The sequence below is a fragment of the Alnus glutinosa genome, chromosome 3 (genome assembly GCF_958979055.1).
Source record: "Alnus glutinosa chromosome 3, dhAlnGlut1.1, whole genome shotgun sequence".
Classification (NCBI taxonomy): Eukaryota; Viridiplantae; Streptophyta; class Magnoliopsida; order Fagales; family Betulaceae; genus Alnus; species Alnus glutinosa.
Window position 1 is genome coordinate 15300385 of NC_084888.1, and position 19909 is coordinate 15320293.

The 19909-nt window shown below is 34.2% G+C and overlaps 1 protein-coding gene across 2 annotated transcripts; it reads right to left on the reverse strand.

Moving 5' to 3' along the window:
• Positions 1-713: 713 nt before the first annotated feature.
• On the reverse strand, positions 714-11504 carry LOC133862766 (phosphoinositide phosphatase SAC2-like). Of its 2 annotated transcripts, none has more exons than XM_062298639.1 (16): positions 10974-11504; positions 9891-10095; positions 9640-9805; positions 8705-8927; positions 7824-7900; positions 7285-7472; positions 7109-7206; positions 6825-6958; positions 6612-6740; positions 5740-6106; positions 5099-5220; positions 4850-4963; positions 3148-3327; positions 2698-2874; positions 1859-1960; positions 714-1226 (listed from the first exon to the last, which is right to left on the reverse strand). In XM_062298639.1, exons 1-15 carry the CDS (start codon positions 11070-11072, stop codon positions 1906-1908), a joined length of 2334 nt encoding a protein of 777 aa, XP_062154623.1. In that variant the 5' UTR covers positions 11073-11504; the 3' UTR covers positions 714-1226; positions 1859-1905. The 2 variants fall into 2 exon arrangements, with proteins under 2 accessions (XP_062154623.1, XP_062154621.1); XM_062298637.1 differs by having other exon boundaries at positions 1859-1949; positions 10974-11502.
• Between the last annotated feature and the right edge of the window lie 8405 nt (positions 11505-19909).

Sequence of the window (19909 nt, forward strand, 5' to 3'; positions counted from 1 at the left end):
AAAAGCATATGAAAAGTTTGCATTATAACTTTTTTAGGATTTTTTTTATTATTATTACGAAACGCATATGAAAAGTTCGCAATACAGCTTCTCTAGGATTTTTTTAAAATTTTTTATTACGAAAAGCATATGAAAAGTTCGCATTATAACTTTTTTAGGATTTTTTTACTTTTTTAGACCAAAAAAAAAAAAAACAAAACAAAAATGTACATGAACTGACGTGACTTGTAATTCAATGGATGATATAAATTAATGCGAGTAATGTAATATTTGTTTCTATAATCCATCATTATTTTAAGGAAAATATTTAAGTGATGTACAGAAATGTATTCCTTTTCTTTTGAATTCACTAGCAGTGCTACTTTCCTTTCTTATAACGTGTAAGTTGTGTAACGATGCATGGTTACTGTGTTATGAATTACGGAATTCACGGAGAAATCTAGAGAGGAAATCTATCTTATAACATATTTTCACAGCTAGTAAACAGAGAGTATTAAGTTGCAACCTCCAAGGAGAGCTTTCACATGGCGTCTCTGAACTTGTGAAGATCACCATTGCAATAAAAAGTTGGTCTCCTGAAAATCAGTATATACAATTTTACAAACATATTTCGTGTTATCCCAACTTGATTCTCATAGTCATAGACCTGTATTTAATTTCCACGTCGTACACAAACACAGCATCGTAAGAAGCTAAAAATTTCTAAAGCTGAATGTTTCAGAATTAATAGTAGATTATTATTAATAAATATTTACAAGGTCAAAAATTTTCAGTGTCTAAAAACCTACAGGAATCAGTGGAGTGGAGAGTTATTCATATAAACATCGCCCCAGTTAAGAACCTAGAAGATGCGGTGAGTTGAGAGCTCCAGACAGGAAGTAGCTATTCATATTTACTCCTGTACTTCCTATATCGTGCCCACATGGATAATTTAGGGGATTGAATAAATGCTACAAATGTTACATGACTCGAGAATTATATCTGCCACCAAATGCCGATACTATTCGATCTCTTTTGACTGGTATCTAACCATTTATTCTGTACGGAAACCACATCCTTCGGACGGGTTGAATCTGATCATGGTGAGGATAAATGTAATGACAAAATCTTTTAAGTGAACTTTAGCGGAACAGTATTTCACCACGAGTTACCCAGTTTGCAAAACTGTCAGAAAATTCAGCACGGATGTCATTGTGCCTGATCTCCTTCCCAATCTGCTCCCTTTCCTAAAGAGAAGTATCAATGGAATTGATTATCTGTTTCTTACCAGAAGTATGCAGTATTAAACAAATTCATAATTCTATAAACACTAAAAAGCATCCCAAGTGATTCACTCTATCAATAATGAATTTTCTGTGTTTGTGTGAGCGTGCGTGTATGTACAGAAGTGCAAATGTACACATGATGCGTGTGTATATTATGTACACATGATGCGTGTGTATATATGTGTGTGTGTGTGTGTATATGTGTGTGTGTGCGCGCGCGCGCGCGTATATAGACAACAGAATGGGTGATATGAACAAAGTCAGAATGGGTGATATGAACAAAGTTTAAGGAGCCCAAACAGTGTATTAACCTACATCAGAACTAAGGAAATGCACCTGCTTCCAACTTCAGTATAAATATTAAAAAGTGATCTTTTATTTTTATTTTTTTATAAGTAAACAAGGGGTATGAAGACTTCCCAAGAAGTCACCCATCCATAAATATTAAAAAATGATTAAAACTGTTTTGTCACAAGACCAGTCATATCTTTCAAACATACAATGAATGGTAGACACTAGAAGCTCTTTCTTAACAAAAAGTTCAAATACAACAGTTCATAAAAATGCCATCAGCAAGACAATAAAATAATTACCTTCATGCTGGATCTAGTCTCACTTGAAGATGTGATACTGTCAACTTTTAATCCGTCCAAAACATCTTCTGATGAAAGGCTGGTGATAGACCTGCATCCAAACTAACCAGTGCTGAGTTGCCAATGCACTCTAATTCAAACCACACCTTCTCATGTTCATGGGGTGGAGGGTAAAATCATGGGTTCAAGACCCACATGGTGCATGTGAGCTTTACCAATTAATTGAAGAAGAAAAAAGGAAAGATTCATCAGTCGTCAGACCTTTGCAGTTGAACACTAAACCGATTTAAGCCCTGGGGTCAGGCAGAGAAAAGCTAATAAAGGGTTCTAACCTAAAAGACTAACACCAAGGTTTCAGAATTGTCAGACTCCACACCAAATAAATGCAAATTTCTCATTCTTTACAAACTTCGGTCATCTAAGAGATTCCCAGTTCAACAAATAGGTTCAGACGCAGATATTAAGTGGAATGATCTTACTTTCTGGGTTACCACGAAAATTCAGCATGATTAGTTGATTTGAAGTCTAGGTAGGACACATCATCTCACGTGCTACAAGAACAAGGCTTACATAACGAGTTTTTTCTTCTTCTTTTTTTTTTCTTACACTGTAAATTCAATATAAAGCTTCTTTATATCTCACTCGAAGATTATCAATCAATGGCTAGCCATAGTGTCTTTTTCCCCCACTCTTTCAAGAAAAAATAACAATTAACAACACAAAAAAGGCGTATAATTTGGCACCATTTAATGAATGTTATAAGAAGTAAAAAATGATTTTCTATTTCTTTTTTGATCATTGTATACTGCATCAGAGTATAACAGATTTATGAGAACTACCTTTCGTATATTTCTTCTTCACAAGAATTTCCAGACGAAGAAAGCCAGTCCACATTAGGAAAATTTGAGCAAGTGCATGCATCCCCATGGTCATAATAACAAATTTGATCATTTTCTGGACATTGGTCCTCTAGCATATCTCTAAAGAGCTGCCTACGAGACATTGAAGGAGTAAACCTACAAAAGACAACCAACATTGATTAGATTAATTGCAGATGAAGGTCCATAGGATCAAAAATAAAGACAAGGACACAAAAAATCTAAATATTCTACTAGCAAGTATGCAACCTTTTGTTTCATCTTATTAGAATGATATGTTACTTGAAGGAAAGAACGATAGTATTGGAGGAAGACCGACAATGAAAGCCTAAAAAGTTCTGGAATGGAAAACCAAAATTATAGAAGCAGTTTCTCAAGGCAGCAAGTGTAGAAAATGTGAAACTAACAGACCTGCAATAAGATATATCACTTTCACAAGTCGAGATCTCTGGCGTGGATTCTGAAAGACCTGTGTTATCTCCTTGCAATTTCTCAGACAAATGTTCCTCGTGTCCAACATCTGTGCTCACTGCAGGTGAGTCACTTTTGCAAAGAATATTGCCATCTGATAGTGATCTTTTGATAAATGACCTATAGATTAAGAAATAAGACTTTATGGTATTTGTAAAAGAAGTCATGCGTTTTTGTTTTTTTTTTTTTTCTCATTTAAATGAAGTTTAATCATCAAAAAGACTGAAAGTGTAGATTTATTCCCATCCCCGCACAAAATAAAATAAAGAATAACAACTGTTCGTATAATATCATCCAAGTGGAAACCAATGATATATATGACCCATTCCAATTCCCACAAAAGAACACAAAAAAAAATTCACTGTGCTCGGATAGCAGTAAAAAGGTGGAAAGGAAGAGGATGGAAAAGGGAGGGAGGAGACTGTCTTTCCTTTGTTTGGGTAGAAAGGGAGGGGAGGGGAAGGAGATGGTGGAATTCGCTTTCCTTCAAGAGAGATTATTTTTTTTCCCAGTTAAATCACTAGCTATCCTAAAAACTTTTGGGATAAGTGGTGATTCAACATGGTATCAAAACAATAGTTCTAAGTTCAAACCTTAAATATTCCAGCTGTTGAACAAAATTTATTGAGAGGAAATGTAAGCCCGTGAGGGGGAGTGCTAGATTATTAATTAAATGATTACATTCACAATATCTTTTCAGCTTAAACTTTTTTAGCTTAAGCTTTTGGAAGGAAATGGAGGGATGTGAATAGGGAAAGACGAGGTTCAATTTTTAATCCTTATGCAACCCACTAATATATTTTTTCTTCGATCCAATTTCCTCTAGGCAACCAAGCACCCATAATCCAGATAACCTTCCCGGGCCCTCCCCCTTTCTCCTCCCTTTGATTTATTTTCCCTCCACCTCCATTTTGCGAAACATAGTGTTCAGTTGATAAAACAATAAGAAATTTGAAAGTTTTAAAGTTCATTTATACGAAAATAATTCATTTTTTAGGATCCAATGATTCCAATCCGATTCACGTAAATCAAATATAGACTTTTAATTAACAAAGATATACGCATACATTAAGAAAGAGCAATGAGCTGGGATATGTAAACCTGGAATATGGTTGAAACATTTTCAATTTAAATTTAACAAGAAAAGAATGCAAATGCGAAACAAATAGGGTGGTTCATGACAAACCTAGATGAAACTCTTAACTGTATAATGAAAGTCAATTGTGAGAAAGACATGGCCAATCACTAGAAGAAAAAGATGTTTGAAATTATTAAAAGAAAACTTTAATAAATGAAATTATATTAAACACGCTTCTCATGAATTGCCAGGCTTTCTCAAACCATTCTAGTAAGGTTAGCAGTATCAAAGCATTTCCCTTGAATTTCAGAACATTTCCCAAAATTTGCAGAATCTTTTCTTTCCTTCCCTCTAAAGAAACCAGTTTGGAAAAAATGGAAGAAAATCCCCTATCAAAAGAAATTTCTGACTTATTCTTTGCACAAACATATTTTCTCCTTTCTTAAAAAAATAAAATAAAATAAAAATAAAAAAAAATTGATTTTATTGTTTATCAGTAATACAAAGTCTCCCTCAAAAGTTCCAAATTTAAAGAACTTATAATGGCAACACAAAAACTTATACCTAATATTCTCATCAGCAAAATTAGGGCCATGCCTCCCAACATTGTAATGCTGGTCTGAATCCAGCTCCCACAGCTCTGGTTTACCTGGCTGTGGCTGAAAGTAACCCAGGAACCTACAGAACCATCAAGTCAAATTATACAGTACAACTCCCATACCAATCCAACAAGTATAATGAATTCAATTTGCAGGATTGGATAATCTCTCACAGAAACAAAACATGGTTAACAAACGGGATAATTTGACTTACACATTAATGGCATTTTGTTTCTCAGGATCCATGCAGGTATTACTGTAAAACCTTTGTAGTGTTCTAAAGAACTCCTGCGACTGAGTTGCTGCTTTCCACTGGCCTCGTCTCTCGGAGAATATCTGTTTAGCATCACATTTACAAAATCATTGAATGAAAAAAATGTCAAACTTTAATCAGAAATTAAAATAGCTTCCAGCTTGAAAAGACAAACAACAATCAATTGATACACCATAGACCATTTCAGTAGGGGTAGTTTCAAGAAATGGGAGGTTTTAGATTGACTCAATAAAAAGCTGGATCCAGTTACAGTCGAGCCAAGGGTCTGATACCTGCTTGATAAGACATGAAAAAATTGGTCACACGGATTCACGAACTAATAAAGGCCAGGTTAAGATCTGAAAAATGCCTAGAGGGAGGGATCCAATGATTTTTGGAGTTTGACATCCAGAATTGTTACAAGGTGACAAGAGTATCATAACTAAGAAACAATTTTTATCTCCCCTCTAACCAGCTTTACTTACTGCATTGCCTTAAAGGATATATAAACAATTGTAATCCTTATCTTTTAGTATCAAATAACCACAAATTTTCCAATATCGATATCCAATTTCCCTAACACTAGAATTTCGAAGGATTACCTTATTGTGTGCTGCAGAACCACCATATTGTAATGCAAGTGTGTCACCCATAGTTTCGTACATTCCCATTAAATCCTCTGCCAGTGGATTATCTAAATCAATATTTGGTGAATCTAAATATCCTAAAGCATGCAGCTGACGTCCAAGGGCAACTAGCCCATAGGCATATTGAGCAACATTTGTGCGATCCAAACAATCTATACAATTGGTTCTTAGGACTCCTTTTTGAAACATTGGGGGTTTGATACTGTCGTCTCCATTTGCATTACCACTAGCACTATCATTTCTAACTTCTTTTGCCAGGTTATCAGAGTTATCATTCCTGCTGGGAAGGTTCTCCGGAGAGCAGTCACCACCATAATTTTTCCTGCATCAAAACAGAATGTTCAGGAGTTTAATTAACTAGAAAGTATCCTTAAGCAGGAGTAAAAGTAAAATCCTTGCAACAAAGCCTTAAAAGAAATTGAACAAGCTATGGTACCTTATATAATAAACCCAATCCCGCAACATATACACATAGAAACATATTTATCCAACCAAGGAAACATGAACCATAAATAGATCACAAAGAAATCGCTCAGCGAACAAACTACCAAAAAAGATTTGAATAAAAGCATATAATAACCCCTTAAATGTTTGAAAAAGTGGGTTGTGGAATTTTATATCATTCCGTTGTACTATCATCTGGGTTGCATTAGTTACAAACAATTAGAGTTCAATAAGAGCCATGTGTGGGGAAACATTTAGAGTTCAATCACATAAAGGGGTTAGACAGAGAAATTCAGGCACACTAATTCATGATCTTTGAAATATTATGAGAATAAATGACATGAACAATTTCAGTAAAGTAGCATCCTTTTTTACAAACTTACTCAAAGTAGGAATAATTTAATAATCCCTCTGGCATTAAATTTGGCTTTGTTTGACAATAGAAGATGCCAGATACATCCAATGCATAGGCAGCCACTTTTCCTAGCTGTGTCAACACATTGGTAGCTTTGCTGCAAATATATAGTTCTAATCATGTCAATCATCATTTAAATGAAAAGGAAACCAAAGATATTTTATAAAGAATTGCAAAGCACCTTGTAGAGTGTCTGTGTAGGTCCCAGTGAAGAAACCTAAGGCGATTCTCCACAGTTAAATTTTTATTAATACATCTGATAGCATTTGCAAACTCGGCACGAAGAATAGTTTCTCGAGGCTTCCTCTCACGCGTCTATTTATCACCAACCATTTTAAAAAAGGAAAAGAAAATGTGAAAAGAGTTGAGTTTCAGAGGTCACTAAAATCCAGATACAAAAGCCAAACCAATAAGCATGGATGGGTATATGATGATTGATTTTTCAATAAATGTGGAGAGGCCAACCTTAATTAAATTCAATATAAGTATGGGATTTCCATATCTCTTGACAAGATTTTCAAAATGAAGCCTTGTGGCTTCATACTTAGGGTCCTTACTTGATACTGGAAACAGAAAGAAAAGTCAGCAAAACATAAACAGAACTCAAAAGGCTAAGAGAATAAAATGTGCCCAAATCATACATATAATGTCAGGTTTGAGATTCAATCGTGAAGTTTCCTGGGACCAGAAAAGGGGTATAGAACCCCGGTTTTGCACAACAGAACTTATTTGCATAGAGCATCCTTCAGGAGCATCTTCAAAAACAAACTGCTCCGTCTCAACATCATTAGCTACTCTACCCTTCTCATTGACACCACGTTTTAGATATCTGCTCCAGAAGATAGTAAGGCAAAGTCAGAGTTATGGCTAGAGGCGAAAAGTTTATTCTGCTAAATGGTAAGCAAATCATATGCAGTGTAATCACCCTTTGTGACCTACTATAGAAGTTGGAAGCATTCAAAAGGAGCCAGCAAAGATCAGAAGTTACAGTTATAAGACAACATGAAATCATGAAGAAGCAGCTATAAACAGTCATGTGGCCTGTGTAGACCACTTCTAGGCACATATATATGGCACTGGGTCACGCAGGTGGGCATCAAAGTATACGACATCTGGTATCAAAAGAATGTAGCTTAAACAAATAACTAGTTAAAGAAGCATGTTTGATCAGTCTCCAGACCTGGTGCCAGCATAATGACGTGAACGTCTAGCAATTAGGGTCAAGTTGAAGAGCCTGCCAGATACAGAAAGTTTGACCTGGAAACAAAACATGAAGTAGTTATATAATATCATACTTCAATGCTTTCATTCTAATACATAATAATATGTATAAATCCAGGAAAAAAATGAGAAAGGTATCAAGCCTGCATGAGTCACTAAACTGTCCAAGATTTGTCACAAGTAAGCCATTTAATTCACTAAAATGTGTACTCCTATATTGATTTGTTCTCAGTTTCGATAAAATATTGAGAAACTACATATGCTCCTAAGTTAAGAAATGTCTAACACGCTAAATTGCCTCAAACATTAGCTGTTTGACTCACTAAAAAGTGTATTCGTAAATAAGTTATTCTAACTTTGAATAAATATCAGGAAATGGATTACATATATACCGAATATAAGATGACGTGTCATATGCTAAACCCTTGGATGGCTCCAGCAAGCAAACTATAGGGGAATAAAATCAAAAAATTAAACAAATAAAAATTCTGCATGTTTCTACACTTAGTGACGTAATCATTTACATAGCCCATCCCAACCCTGGTGAACGCAAAAAGAGGATGGTTACAGTAGGCTGACCGCAAACATGAAATTCAGTTAGTTTATGGAAAAAAGAAAGAATGTTAAGCAACCAAATTCACAAATTTTAAAAATGGTTATATTACACAAATACTTATCAAAAACAAATAACCCCCGGGGTGGGGGGTTGGGTTTGGTGGGACTTAAAAGTCTCCTAGCAGTTCCAATATGGCAGCATCCTACTTGGTGGTGGCTCAGCACAAAAAGTTAGAAAAACAAGAAGAAAACCGACAAAAACTAATCAAGTTCCATATGGCATACCTGTTTAAAGAAGCCATACACCAATGCAACTGTCCAGATCGTATTCCTGAGGTTATTTCGGATTCCACGAGTTAAGAACTCATTCCAAACAAACATTGTTTCATAAAGGAATTCTCCTGTCTTATTATCACATAAGTTCTTTTGCAGACTCCGCATGACATGGTAGGAGTAGCTGAAAAAGAAGTCCTTCGTAAGATCCACTGTGCATAGGAGCTTCTTGTATCTATGTCCACCAGGAAAAGAAAGGCAACCAATATCAATATGCATCTAATAATTTGAACAAAGAGGAAAAAATGTCGATGAAGCAACTGCTTGAACTGTAAATTTTAACCAGGACAAAAGAAAAGAAAAAAAATAAAAGGAAAGAAAGCAATTATCCCCACAAAACCCTGATGATACCTTGTCTCACTCAACATGTTATATTTACATCACAACGGCAATGAAGTTTGCCCCTGTACATTTGCAGGAAACGAACTGGCAATAGCCTCTATAGAAAAATATTAATGAAGGATCCAACAAAAACATTCAACACTATTTAATTACAAAAAAAAAAAATGGAAGATGCATCATTTGCTTCACATTATAAGAAGACAAACTACAAAAGACCAGATGAACATCAGATATGTTTGAATCGAGGAAGCCCACATCATTGATCTCACCCTGAGGGGTGAATAAAAGTGTATAGCAGAGATTACCTCCAAAATGTAGAACTTGTCTACTATTTAACGATGACACCAAACAAGATTACTTGCCCCCAAAATGGATTAATTGAAACTAAGATATATACAAAAAAAAAAAAAAAAAAAAAAAAAAAAAAAAAAAAATCAACCACATTATAACAAATTTTCTATTCAGGTACATATGGACAATCTATCATTCTGATCGCTACTCTCTTAGGTCTCATATTACATTTACATGCAGAATGGACAAAAGACCTGTTCTCATTCTTAGAATCAGCCATTTTGGACTGCACAGTAGAATTTGGAATTGGAATCATCTCGCTCTTGGCAATGCCATAAATTGTGTGCCCACAAATTGCACCAATCTTTCTTCTTTTCGTAATAAGCAGCATGTAATAAGGTCCAAAAAATTTGATGAACCCTATGATCAAAAGAGAATACCATGAGTTCACAAATATTGAAAAAGAAAATGTCCAAGATTTTTAAGTCTTACAGATATAACATACCAACAATTCCATAACAAGTGGTGACAAATTTAAGTCCACCAGTACACTGGTTTCCTTCATGAATCCTCCTTAGCAGGTCATAACATTCAATTTCTGAGTATGTTGTCGAGTCTTCAAGAATGTTTAGCTCAGAAGTTTCCAATCTGTCAATCTTTAGCACCCTCCAGACAGTTCTGTTCTTGTCTCTTCCTGTCATATAATAGTTCTGTTGCATATAGAAGGCATATTGACATTACATTAGTATATTCAATATGAAAAAAAAAAAAATACAACCAAACAAACAAACAAAAATCGACACAGGTAGATTGGTTTATAAAAAGAAACAAAGAAAGAAGAAATATTTTAAACCCATTAGTGATTCAGTATATGCCCAAGTCAATGATCAAGCTTCTTAAAGGTTCGAAGTTCACACCAGTATCATATCTATATGTTTTCCAGTTAACATTATAAGACTTTAATAACAACTAATATAGCACCAAACTTGAACTCCAAAATATTAGATACCAGAAACCATGAAGACATTGGATCTCCTGAACTGAGCATACTCTAAACGTGAAAATCAGAAATGAACTCAAAAAATTCATCATTTACCTACTATTAATGAACAAGTGGCAAATATACAAACAAAAATCAACTTAAAATCACTTCCACAGTCCTCATTCAAGGCAAAATCTAACCCTACCACCATGCCAAATCATGTCTAAGACAAGAATCAGTAAATTGAAAATTCCTTTTACAGCCAAAAGAAAATATATTTATTCGAACATACAAAATAACAATAAATCATACGTAGGCAAGTTCGCACTTACAATTCAAATAAATCACGCAGATACAAAAAAAGACATGAACAATTTAAATTCAACTCCAATGAACAAAAGCAAAAACGTCCGGATTTCAAGAAAACCAAACAAAACTGATAGGATCCTCATAATATTTTCCTTTCAACAACGCCAAAAAATGAAAAGCTGAATAGGGAAAAAAAAAAAAAAAAAAAGCCTATAAACGGACATGAATTTGAGCTACAAAACAGTAGAAACCAAATCAGAATCGCAAACCAATGCTGAAGAGTATGTATGCATATACCGAGCGAGTCTCGTAGAGTCGGAATTTCTGCAAGTAGGAAGAGTTCGGGTCGTGTTCCTCATCAGTTCTCCAGAGCTGGAGCTCCTTCTCAATCGCCATGATCCGGGATCCCCGAGCCCAAAAGCCCGGGTTCACTTCCAGTAATCACACAAACAAACAAAAAAAAAATACAGAAACCACCGAAAAAGGAAAAAAAAAACAAAAACAAAAACACAAATCCTTGACTTCCAAACTAACAAAACTATTTCACTGCAAAAGCTCAATCTTTGTATACAACATATACAAGCCCAAATACGCGAACAATGAGACACAGACGCTATAGAAAGACGGAGAACAAAAACAAAAGCGATTCAAATCGAAGCTCAAAGAGAGTCGGTTTTAGATCGTGATGGAGGCAGAGAGAGAACGAAGGCCACAGAGCTTCGGCGACTGCATCCACACAAATAATTGAAAATAATTGACATTTTTCTTTTACATTTATTTTGTATACGTATATATGTTTTTCTTGCTTGTCCTCTCTCTCTCTCTCTCTCTCTCTCTCTTTATTTTCTTTGTTTTTTTTTTTTTTTGTGAACAATCGATGCTGGCAAACTCGCATAACGATGTTTTCTATCTAGAAGCAATTTCCAATCTCGTGTTTTGTTTCCTTTTCTTTTTGTGTTAACTCGGACGAGTCACTGATTAGGTTCACTATTTGACCCTTTCAAATCATGTCACTGATTACTGATTATCCAAAACTCATTAACAATCCAAACTAATTTCTTAAAGTATTAAACGAGATTTGAATTTTGAAGACAGTTCAAATAAACGACGTATAGACTATTTTCAAGACAAATGAATTAACAATTAATTAAAAACAAAAGACGTTATTCAAAATACAAAATACAAAATAATTTTTATATTTATATCGCTTCAAAATTCTTTTTTTTAAAAAAAAAAAAAAAAAAAAAAAAAAAAAACACTTTCACTCTTTATGTATAAAAAATTTCGTACTGTATAATAATTGCATCCATCCACTTTTTCCCTCTCTTTTGTTTTCTAAAATTATTTAATAATAAAGTATTATAATTACATTTACATATTTATTCTGATAATTTCTAGAATTTCTAATCTTCCTAAATGTGAACAACTCATGCAACCTTTTACGGGATAAAAAATGATTGCTGTCCGTGTGAATGCTAGCATGAGAAATGCGGACCGAGATGACCCGGTGAAACTCTGAGTTGACTCGCGTTCTGTGAAACGTTTATCGGGTTGCGAGTTATGGTTCGTATCTTGTTTTCCACTGTGGTTGGGGGACTATTTTCAATAATCATTCACTTGTAATGGGGAATATATTATTAAATTGGGGACCGAATATTGAGGAGGAGAATATACTAATATACTAATATACTAATATACCATACGTTGCTTCTCTTGATTGGGAGCACATCTCATACCTTGTAATTAATTAATTACGGATTTCCAAAATAATTTTTCAATATTATGTTGGTAGGGAGGTTGTGGAATTTAGTAGAGGTTTGTGATTTTTAAATGTAAAAATTATTTTCAAAAGTTTTCGGTCATGGTAAGTGGTGCATACAAAAAAATAAAAATAAATAAATATTATACTTGTTGAACAATGTGTTTTTTTTCTAATTTATTAAATGAAATGCTACTACTTTACCTAAAAAAATAAAATAAAATACGAATTTACGAAAGTTTCTATGCTGGAATCCTCATCTCCACCACCACAAGAATATGGGCCTTTCTCTCTCATTTTTTTATTTTTTTTTATTCAAGATGGGAGAGGGGAAAATGGGGAGATTAGAACATAAGAAAAACACAAAAAAGGTAAACAATCCAAACAAATGCCCTAAACAACCCAAAATTATTGTAGAAAGCAAAGAACCAAAAAAAAACAAGCGTGAATTGATCAAATAAATGATTCGGCTTATAAAGTAACCAAGAACGGTCAGAAAGAGCTGCAAGCAGAGACAAAATAAAGAGATTATAGAGAAATTCAAACATCTAAAAGTCACTTAACCCTTCTCGAAAGGCGCAAACCTCCAAAAAAAAAAAAAAAAAAAAAAGTCTGTGACATTTCCCTTATAAATGTTGCACATGAATTTACTATATTCGGAATCAAACGGTGACCACTTTTGAACTCAAATTTGTGATGTTGTAGTTATCTCAATGAGGTTGGCTGTCAATCATCTTAAGAATTTCACCTACAGCAACAAAAAAAAAAAAAAAAAAGCACCACATTTTGTTTCCAATCGATGGTGATGTTCATAATCTATTAAGGGGTGCGATGCCCATCATCGACATTCGACATGACATTTTTTTCTTGCTTTTTGTAATGGATATGCATAAACTATTAGTAGTTCACAAATTGCCGTCATAATAAGTGGTGCCAACTTGCCAAATTGAATTTATTATAAATTACAACGTGTATTAATTGTTTAAGGGCTCCTCAATTATGCAAAGCTTACACATCATTACGCTATATACGCATGATCGCTTAATCATATGCTGTCCCTGTCACTTAAACCAAGCTGCAAGTAAAATGGTACATTTTTGTATAAACAACGACGCCGTGCCATTATACTTTGTATTTTAAGTTATTTCTTAAGACAATGTGAACATCAAAACATGCAATTGATCGATTGACTCCCTGAAGAATCAAAAGTCTTTCAATTCCTACTAAAATTAAAAACTATATTAGCAAATAATGGACATTTGGATTAATTATATATGGCTGGACAATCCAGTCTTAGGAGTATGAACACCGTTTATTATTAACTCTATAATTCAATGTATACAGCCGGTTATGTGCCTAGGCCAATTAGGCCATGGCTTAAAGTTTATAGTTTATAAAAGGTCGCAAAAAAATACATTTTTAAATTAAATTTTAAATTCTAAAAAACATCTTCAAAAAATTTAAATTTAAAGCACGGCTTACTTTTTTTTAAGGAAAAAGTACACATACTTCCCTCAAACTATCACTTAATTTTCAATGTCTCATAAATTACCAATTGTGTCAATATTTTCAATAACAAAAAAATATTTCATAATTTTTTTTTTAAAAAAAAAAAAATCTTAAAATTATATATATATAACTAAAAATCCAAAAAAAGAAAAAAGAAAAAGAGCCCCCCTTTTTTATTACTTTTTTTTATACAATTTTTTTTTTTTTAAAAAAAAAAAAAAAGTCCCCCTTTTTCTTTAAGTTATAGTTTGTTTTTTCTGAATTTATACAGATATTTTTTCTTATTAAAAACAATTTTAAGGTCATTTTTGTCTTCTTGCAAGTTTTGAGGGATAGTAACTGACATATAATTGTTAGTTTTTTTTTTTTTGCATTGATAATTGAGTAGTAGTTTGACGAGGTGTGTGTATTTTTCCCTTCTTTTTATATTTTTTTTTCTTCTTATTTTCTTTTATCACTTCTAGTCTTTTAGTTATCGGTTCTATTATTCTTTATTTCTTTAAGACACCATTGATTTTAATTGGTTGTTGTTACAAGTTCCGATCGCATGTCGTTAATTTTAGTACCGAACTAATTAAATTATTTTAATTCATATTTAATATAAAATTGTATTATATTAAGATTGTAAAATTGAAAAAGGCCTAAATTTTTATTGAACCGCCCCCGGATGAAACCATAAATTAATGGATACTTCTTTTTTCTAAATTAAACCGGAAGAAATTTATTTAATTCAACCTATTAAACTAATATATGTTTTTAGAAATGCCATTTATTAAATTAGGTTGAATTAATTTTCTCCACCTCAATTTAAATGAAAATTCTATCTTAAAATAAATTTAGTTGGGATTGCTTTATATGCAACATGACTTTCCATGCATACCAAAAGTGCAGCAAACAAAGAAAGGAAACTAATGCCCCGTTTGTTTCGGCGTAAAATAGTTTCCGTCGTAAAATAGTTTCGGGGAAGTCATTTTTCAGAAAAATATTTTCTGTCGAAATCATTTTTCGGTGTTTGGCGCGTATAGAAAATTACAAATATTTTTTATATTTTAATTTAATCATATTAATTTAAAAAAATTAAATTTTATTCACAAAATAAAAAATATTAATATAAAATAATATAAAAATATTTTTTAAAATTTGGCATATACAAATTCCGGCAAAAGTTGCCGGAATCCGGCCATTTTCGCCGGATTCCGGCGAACTTTGCAGGAATCCGACACAAAACGGCCGGATCCCGGCCAGTTGACCGGAAACCGGCCGTCCTGGCCAGTTTCCGGCCAGCTAGCCGGAGATTCGGCCAGAACAACCGGATCTGGCCAGATGTCGGGGGTTCGGCTGTTCTGGCCGGTGATCCGGCGTTTTGGCCAGATCCGGCCTCTCCGGACAGCATCCCGGCCAGAACAGCCGGATCCGTCCAGGATTCCGACCAGATGGCTGGATCTCCGGCTTTCTGGCCGGATCCGGCAAGATAGCCGGAGATCCGGCTAGATTCCACCCAGTCTGGCCGGAATCCGGCATGATATCCCCGGAATCCGGCGACATCTGCCGGACGTCCCCAGATTCCGGCTTAATTTGTCGAATTCCGGCACCGACCGAAGTCGGAATCTGACTTGTCGAAATTCGGCAATAGTCAACTGCTTGAACGTAAAGGTCAATTGCGTTGTTTAAAAAAGAATCGACTGCATCTACCATTTACGGAAAATGATTTACGCTTTTAAAAAGCGTAAATCATTTTTCAAAATTTATTAAGCATTTTTGGTCAAACGAAAATCATTTTCCGGTTGGCCATTATTTTCGCCCCTACCAAACACCGAAATATACTGAAACCATTTTTTAGAAATCATTTTACACCAAAACAAACGGGGCATAAATGCAATTGAATTTTACAATATACGTAGCCTATAGGCTTTGACCCCATCATTATGTGGCTTGCATGGTCCTTGCAAAGCATGCATAATTTGTACGGTATATTACATGCTTTATTATTATTTGAGAATTGTAATAACACACATAAGGCAATGGGTCAAAAAAGAGTCGGGCCTTTTTAAGGACAGTACAAAGTAGTAATTGAGGGCAAAAGATATTGGTGAGCAGCCTCAAATGAGAAAAAAAAAAACAGCAACCACTGTGAAAAAATAAAAATAAAAAATTAATAATAATAACACACCATAAAAATGAGCTTCACTTTGCGTACTTTAGTTGGACAACCTTTCGTCCCCACTACGACCTTTTTCCAATTTTCTTATCGTTTGCTCATAAATTCATGCAGGTTTTGCACATGTACAAAATAATTAATGTAGGTAGGCATTTTAGGCGAATTTAAGAACCTAACATGGTTGGCCATACCCCTCCACGACCTTTTTCTATCTTTACCAGAAAAAAAAATAAAATAATAATAATAATAAATTTTTTTTTTTTTTTTTTTTGAAAGGAATAATAATAAAATTAAGTAGTTATAAAGAAACAAAGGGTGACGTGGATGATCAATCGGTTGTAGCGATTGCGAAAGAATGGAGAGGGCACGACCGCACGAGGAGGTTTCCTGGGCTGACATTTTCAACGTGGCCAGATCCTATACGTAGCTGGAGACAGCTGGAAGGGGGACGTGGCTTTATGTAGACTTCTCATCTCCACCCACGTGAAATGTGCTCCCTTGCTACGACAGCGACGCCTCGTGGCTCGTGTCTTCGACAGGTCAAAACAATCATTCATCAGCTCATGGAGTATCCGAGAGGGCACTCTGCTGCACTCGCACCTGTCCACGACCATTTCGTACTCGCTAAGTATATAAGACACGTGGCAACTACAGATCCAGTTATGAACCATTATATATATGGATAAAAGTTTTTCATGAAAATATTTTATAAACTAATTCATAAAAAATTTCTTACAAACCAACTTTTAAGATTAACACATGCTTCATGCATATGAGAATCACATAATTTTTTTAATAGTATGTGCTTCTCACGTACTTTTTTTAATATATTAAAGAGCATGAATTGCTTTTATATATAAACAATTTATTTTTTTTTTTTAAAAAAAAAAAATTAGATTTAAGTATATAAAATTGTCATTTGTTCCTTATCATGTAAAAATAATTTTTTTTTTAATATTAAAAAATTATGTGATTTATAGACTAGATTGAAAAAAATATCTTCAACCCATCTTAGAGAAAAACGTTATCCTATCTACTTATTTTTTTTTCTTTCATAAATAGGGATTATTGTGTACAATCACTCACATTGGTGCGACCCTCCCACTCACAAGGGTCTCATCAACGTGATTGGTTGTACACAAATTTATGCATAATCTGTTGTGCAAAAAGCTTTTTATTTTTCATAAATATATGATTATTTCAAAAATAGATTTATGCTCTGTTTGTTTCGGCATAAAATGATTTCTGAAAAATGATTTCGGTATTTTTCGGTGTTTGGTAGGGGCGAAAATAATGGTCAATCGAAAAATGATTTTCGTTTGACAAAAATGCTTAATAAATTTCGGAAAATAATTTACGCTTTTTAAAAGCGTAAATCATTTTCCGTAGATGGTAGACGCAGTTGACTCTCTTTTAAATAATGCAGTCGATCTATACGTTCAAGCAGTTGACTATCACCGAATTCCGACAAGCCAGATTCCGACACCGATCAGTCCCGGATTCCGGCTAGACTGGCCGGAATCTTGCCGAAGCGGCCGAAATCCGGCCCAAATGGCTAGATTCCGGCCACTTTTGCCGGAATTTGTATGTGTCAAATATAAAAAAATATTTTTATATTATTTTATATTAACATTTTTTATTTTGTGAATAAAATTTAATTTTTTTAAATTAAAATATAAAAAGTATTTATAATTTTCCGTACGCGTCAAACACTGAAAAATGATTTCGACAGAAAATATTTTTTTGAAAAATAATTTATCTGAAAATATTTTACGACGAAAACTATTTTACACTGAAATAAACGGAATATAGAAAAAGATATCGCGTATAAAAGAAGGCGCAGATGGTAATAATATTAAATAGCATAAGATAATTTTGAAATATTTGAAAGAAAAGCTAGAGGTGATGCATGAAAAATGACAAGACCATTAATAATAAATTAATAATTTATGGTCGTAATTAAAAATGAAGATGATAGAAAAGGAGCAGGTGATATCAAAGATTCAAAGGTAAGGCTTTGTTATGGGCAGCGAGTTGTTTTCGTGAGTTTTGATTGTGGTGAGATTGAAAAAGACAGAATTTAGACCAATAATTGAGAACGTGGGAAATCATCAAGTGGTGGGTGTAAAATTGTCAAAGATTGGCTTTCTAATGATTCTAATCATCTTTTGTCGGGTAAACTTGTACGTGTTGGATTCTCCACCTCATCTGGAATGCTGCGAATTTCAGCCATTATTATTCATAAAAGTTAAATATACGTCTCATTTCACACACTCCCATCTCTATCTGTATCCCATACTCTTCTGATCAACTATATATATATATAATCTATAAAAAAAAAAACTATATATATATATAATAAAATTTAGCCTTTCGTGTTGGATTTGTGCAGTTGAAGCCATGATGGGTTGTTTAGTGGAAGTAATTCCTGTTTAATTTGTTTTGATTTTTCTTTCTTTTTCATGGATGGCAAATTAATTAATGGACAATCGGGAGATGAGTAGTTGTTTTCAGTCGTCATCTTTTTCGTGTGCTTATTTATTACGCATATGACATATTTGGTGACATAAGACGTCATTTTCATTGTGGACTATATTCCGTTTGTTTCGACGTAAAATAATTTTTGAAAAATGATTTCGTCATTTTTCGGTGTTTGGTAGGGGCGAAAATAATAATCAACCGAAAAATGATTTCTGTTTGACCAAAAATGCTTAGTAAATTTCGGAAAATGATTTATGCTTTTTAAAAGAGTAAATCGTTTTCCGAAGACGCTAGATACGATCGATCTATTTTAAACGACACAGTCGACGTTCACGTTCAAGCAGTCGACCACAATCGAAATATTGCCGGTATCGGAATCCGACAACATCCAGTTAATGTCGCCGGAATCTAGCGACGGAATCCGGCCACCTTCGCCGGAATCCGATCAGCCTAGATTCCGGCGACCAATCTGGCCGGAATCTGGCCAGACCGGCCGGATTCCGGCCATCTGACTGGATCTAGCCAAAGAGCCGGATTCCGGCCGGATTTGGCCAGAGAGGCCGGATCCTGGTCGGATCTGGCCAGAGAGGTCGGATCCCGGCCGCCTTGGCCAGAGAGGCCGGTTCCAGGCCGGCTCTGGCCAAAACGGCCGGCTGGTCGGACGGATCTGGCCAGATGGCCGGAATCCGGCTATTCCAGATTCCGACGAAACTGTCCGGATTTCGGCCTTTATCTCAAATTCTGGCTATATTAGTCAGAATCTGGTAAAAATGGTCAGAATCTTGTCGGTCAGTGACCAAATCTTGTCATCGATGATTTTTATATTAATATTTATATGTTTTGAATAAAAATTAATTTTTATAGGTTAATATGATTGAATGAAAATATGAAAAATATTTGTGATTTTCTGTACGCGCCAAACACCGAAAAATGTTTTCGGCGAAAAATATTTTTCAGAAAAATGACTTCCCTGAAACCATTTTACGTCGAAACAAACGGAGCATTAAGTGAAAGGGGAACATTATTGTTTTTTAAGGCTCTTGTGTTTATTACGTTTTGGCGCGTTAAAAATATTGAAGGGAAATTGACAAAAATAAAAAAAAAATTAAAAAAAAATTGATGGTTTAGGGAAGTGATATGATTGTAATTTGTATAGATTGATTTTGAAAAGTAGATATCTATTATGTAATATCTCAAAAATAAATTAGGAATTAGGAAAATGACGTGTAGCTTGAGTTCTCATAATTATTGTTTTAGGCGGAAACTTTACTTACACCCTAACTTTGAATTGTCATCACGATTTTTGCAAAATTATCCTCAAAGTTC

Excerpts from the sequence above, each read along its gene's own strand:
- LOC133862766 (XM_062298637.1), bottom strand. The coding sequence starts at position 11,072 with ATGGCGATTGAGAAGGAGCTCCAGCTCTGGAGAACTGATGAGGAACAC. Across the intron at positions 3,328-4,849 it reads TTTGCTGATGAGAATATTAG|GTCATTTATCAAAAGATCAC; the intron begins GTATAAGTTTTT and ends CTTAATCTATAG. Across the intron at positions 1,950-2,697 it reads GAAGAAGAAATATACGAAAG|GTCTATCACCAGCCTTTCAT; the intron begins GTAGTTCTCATA and ends GTTTGGATGCAG.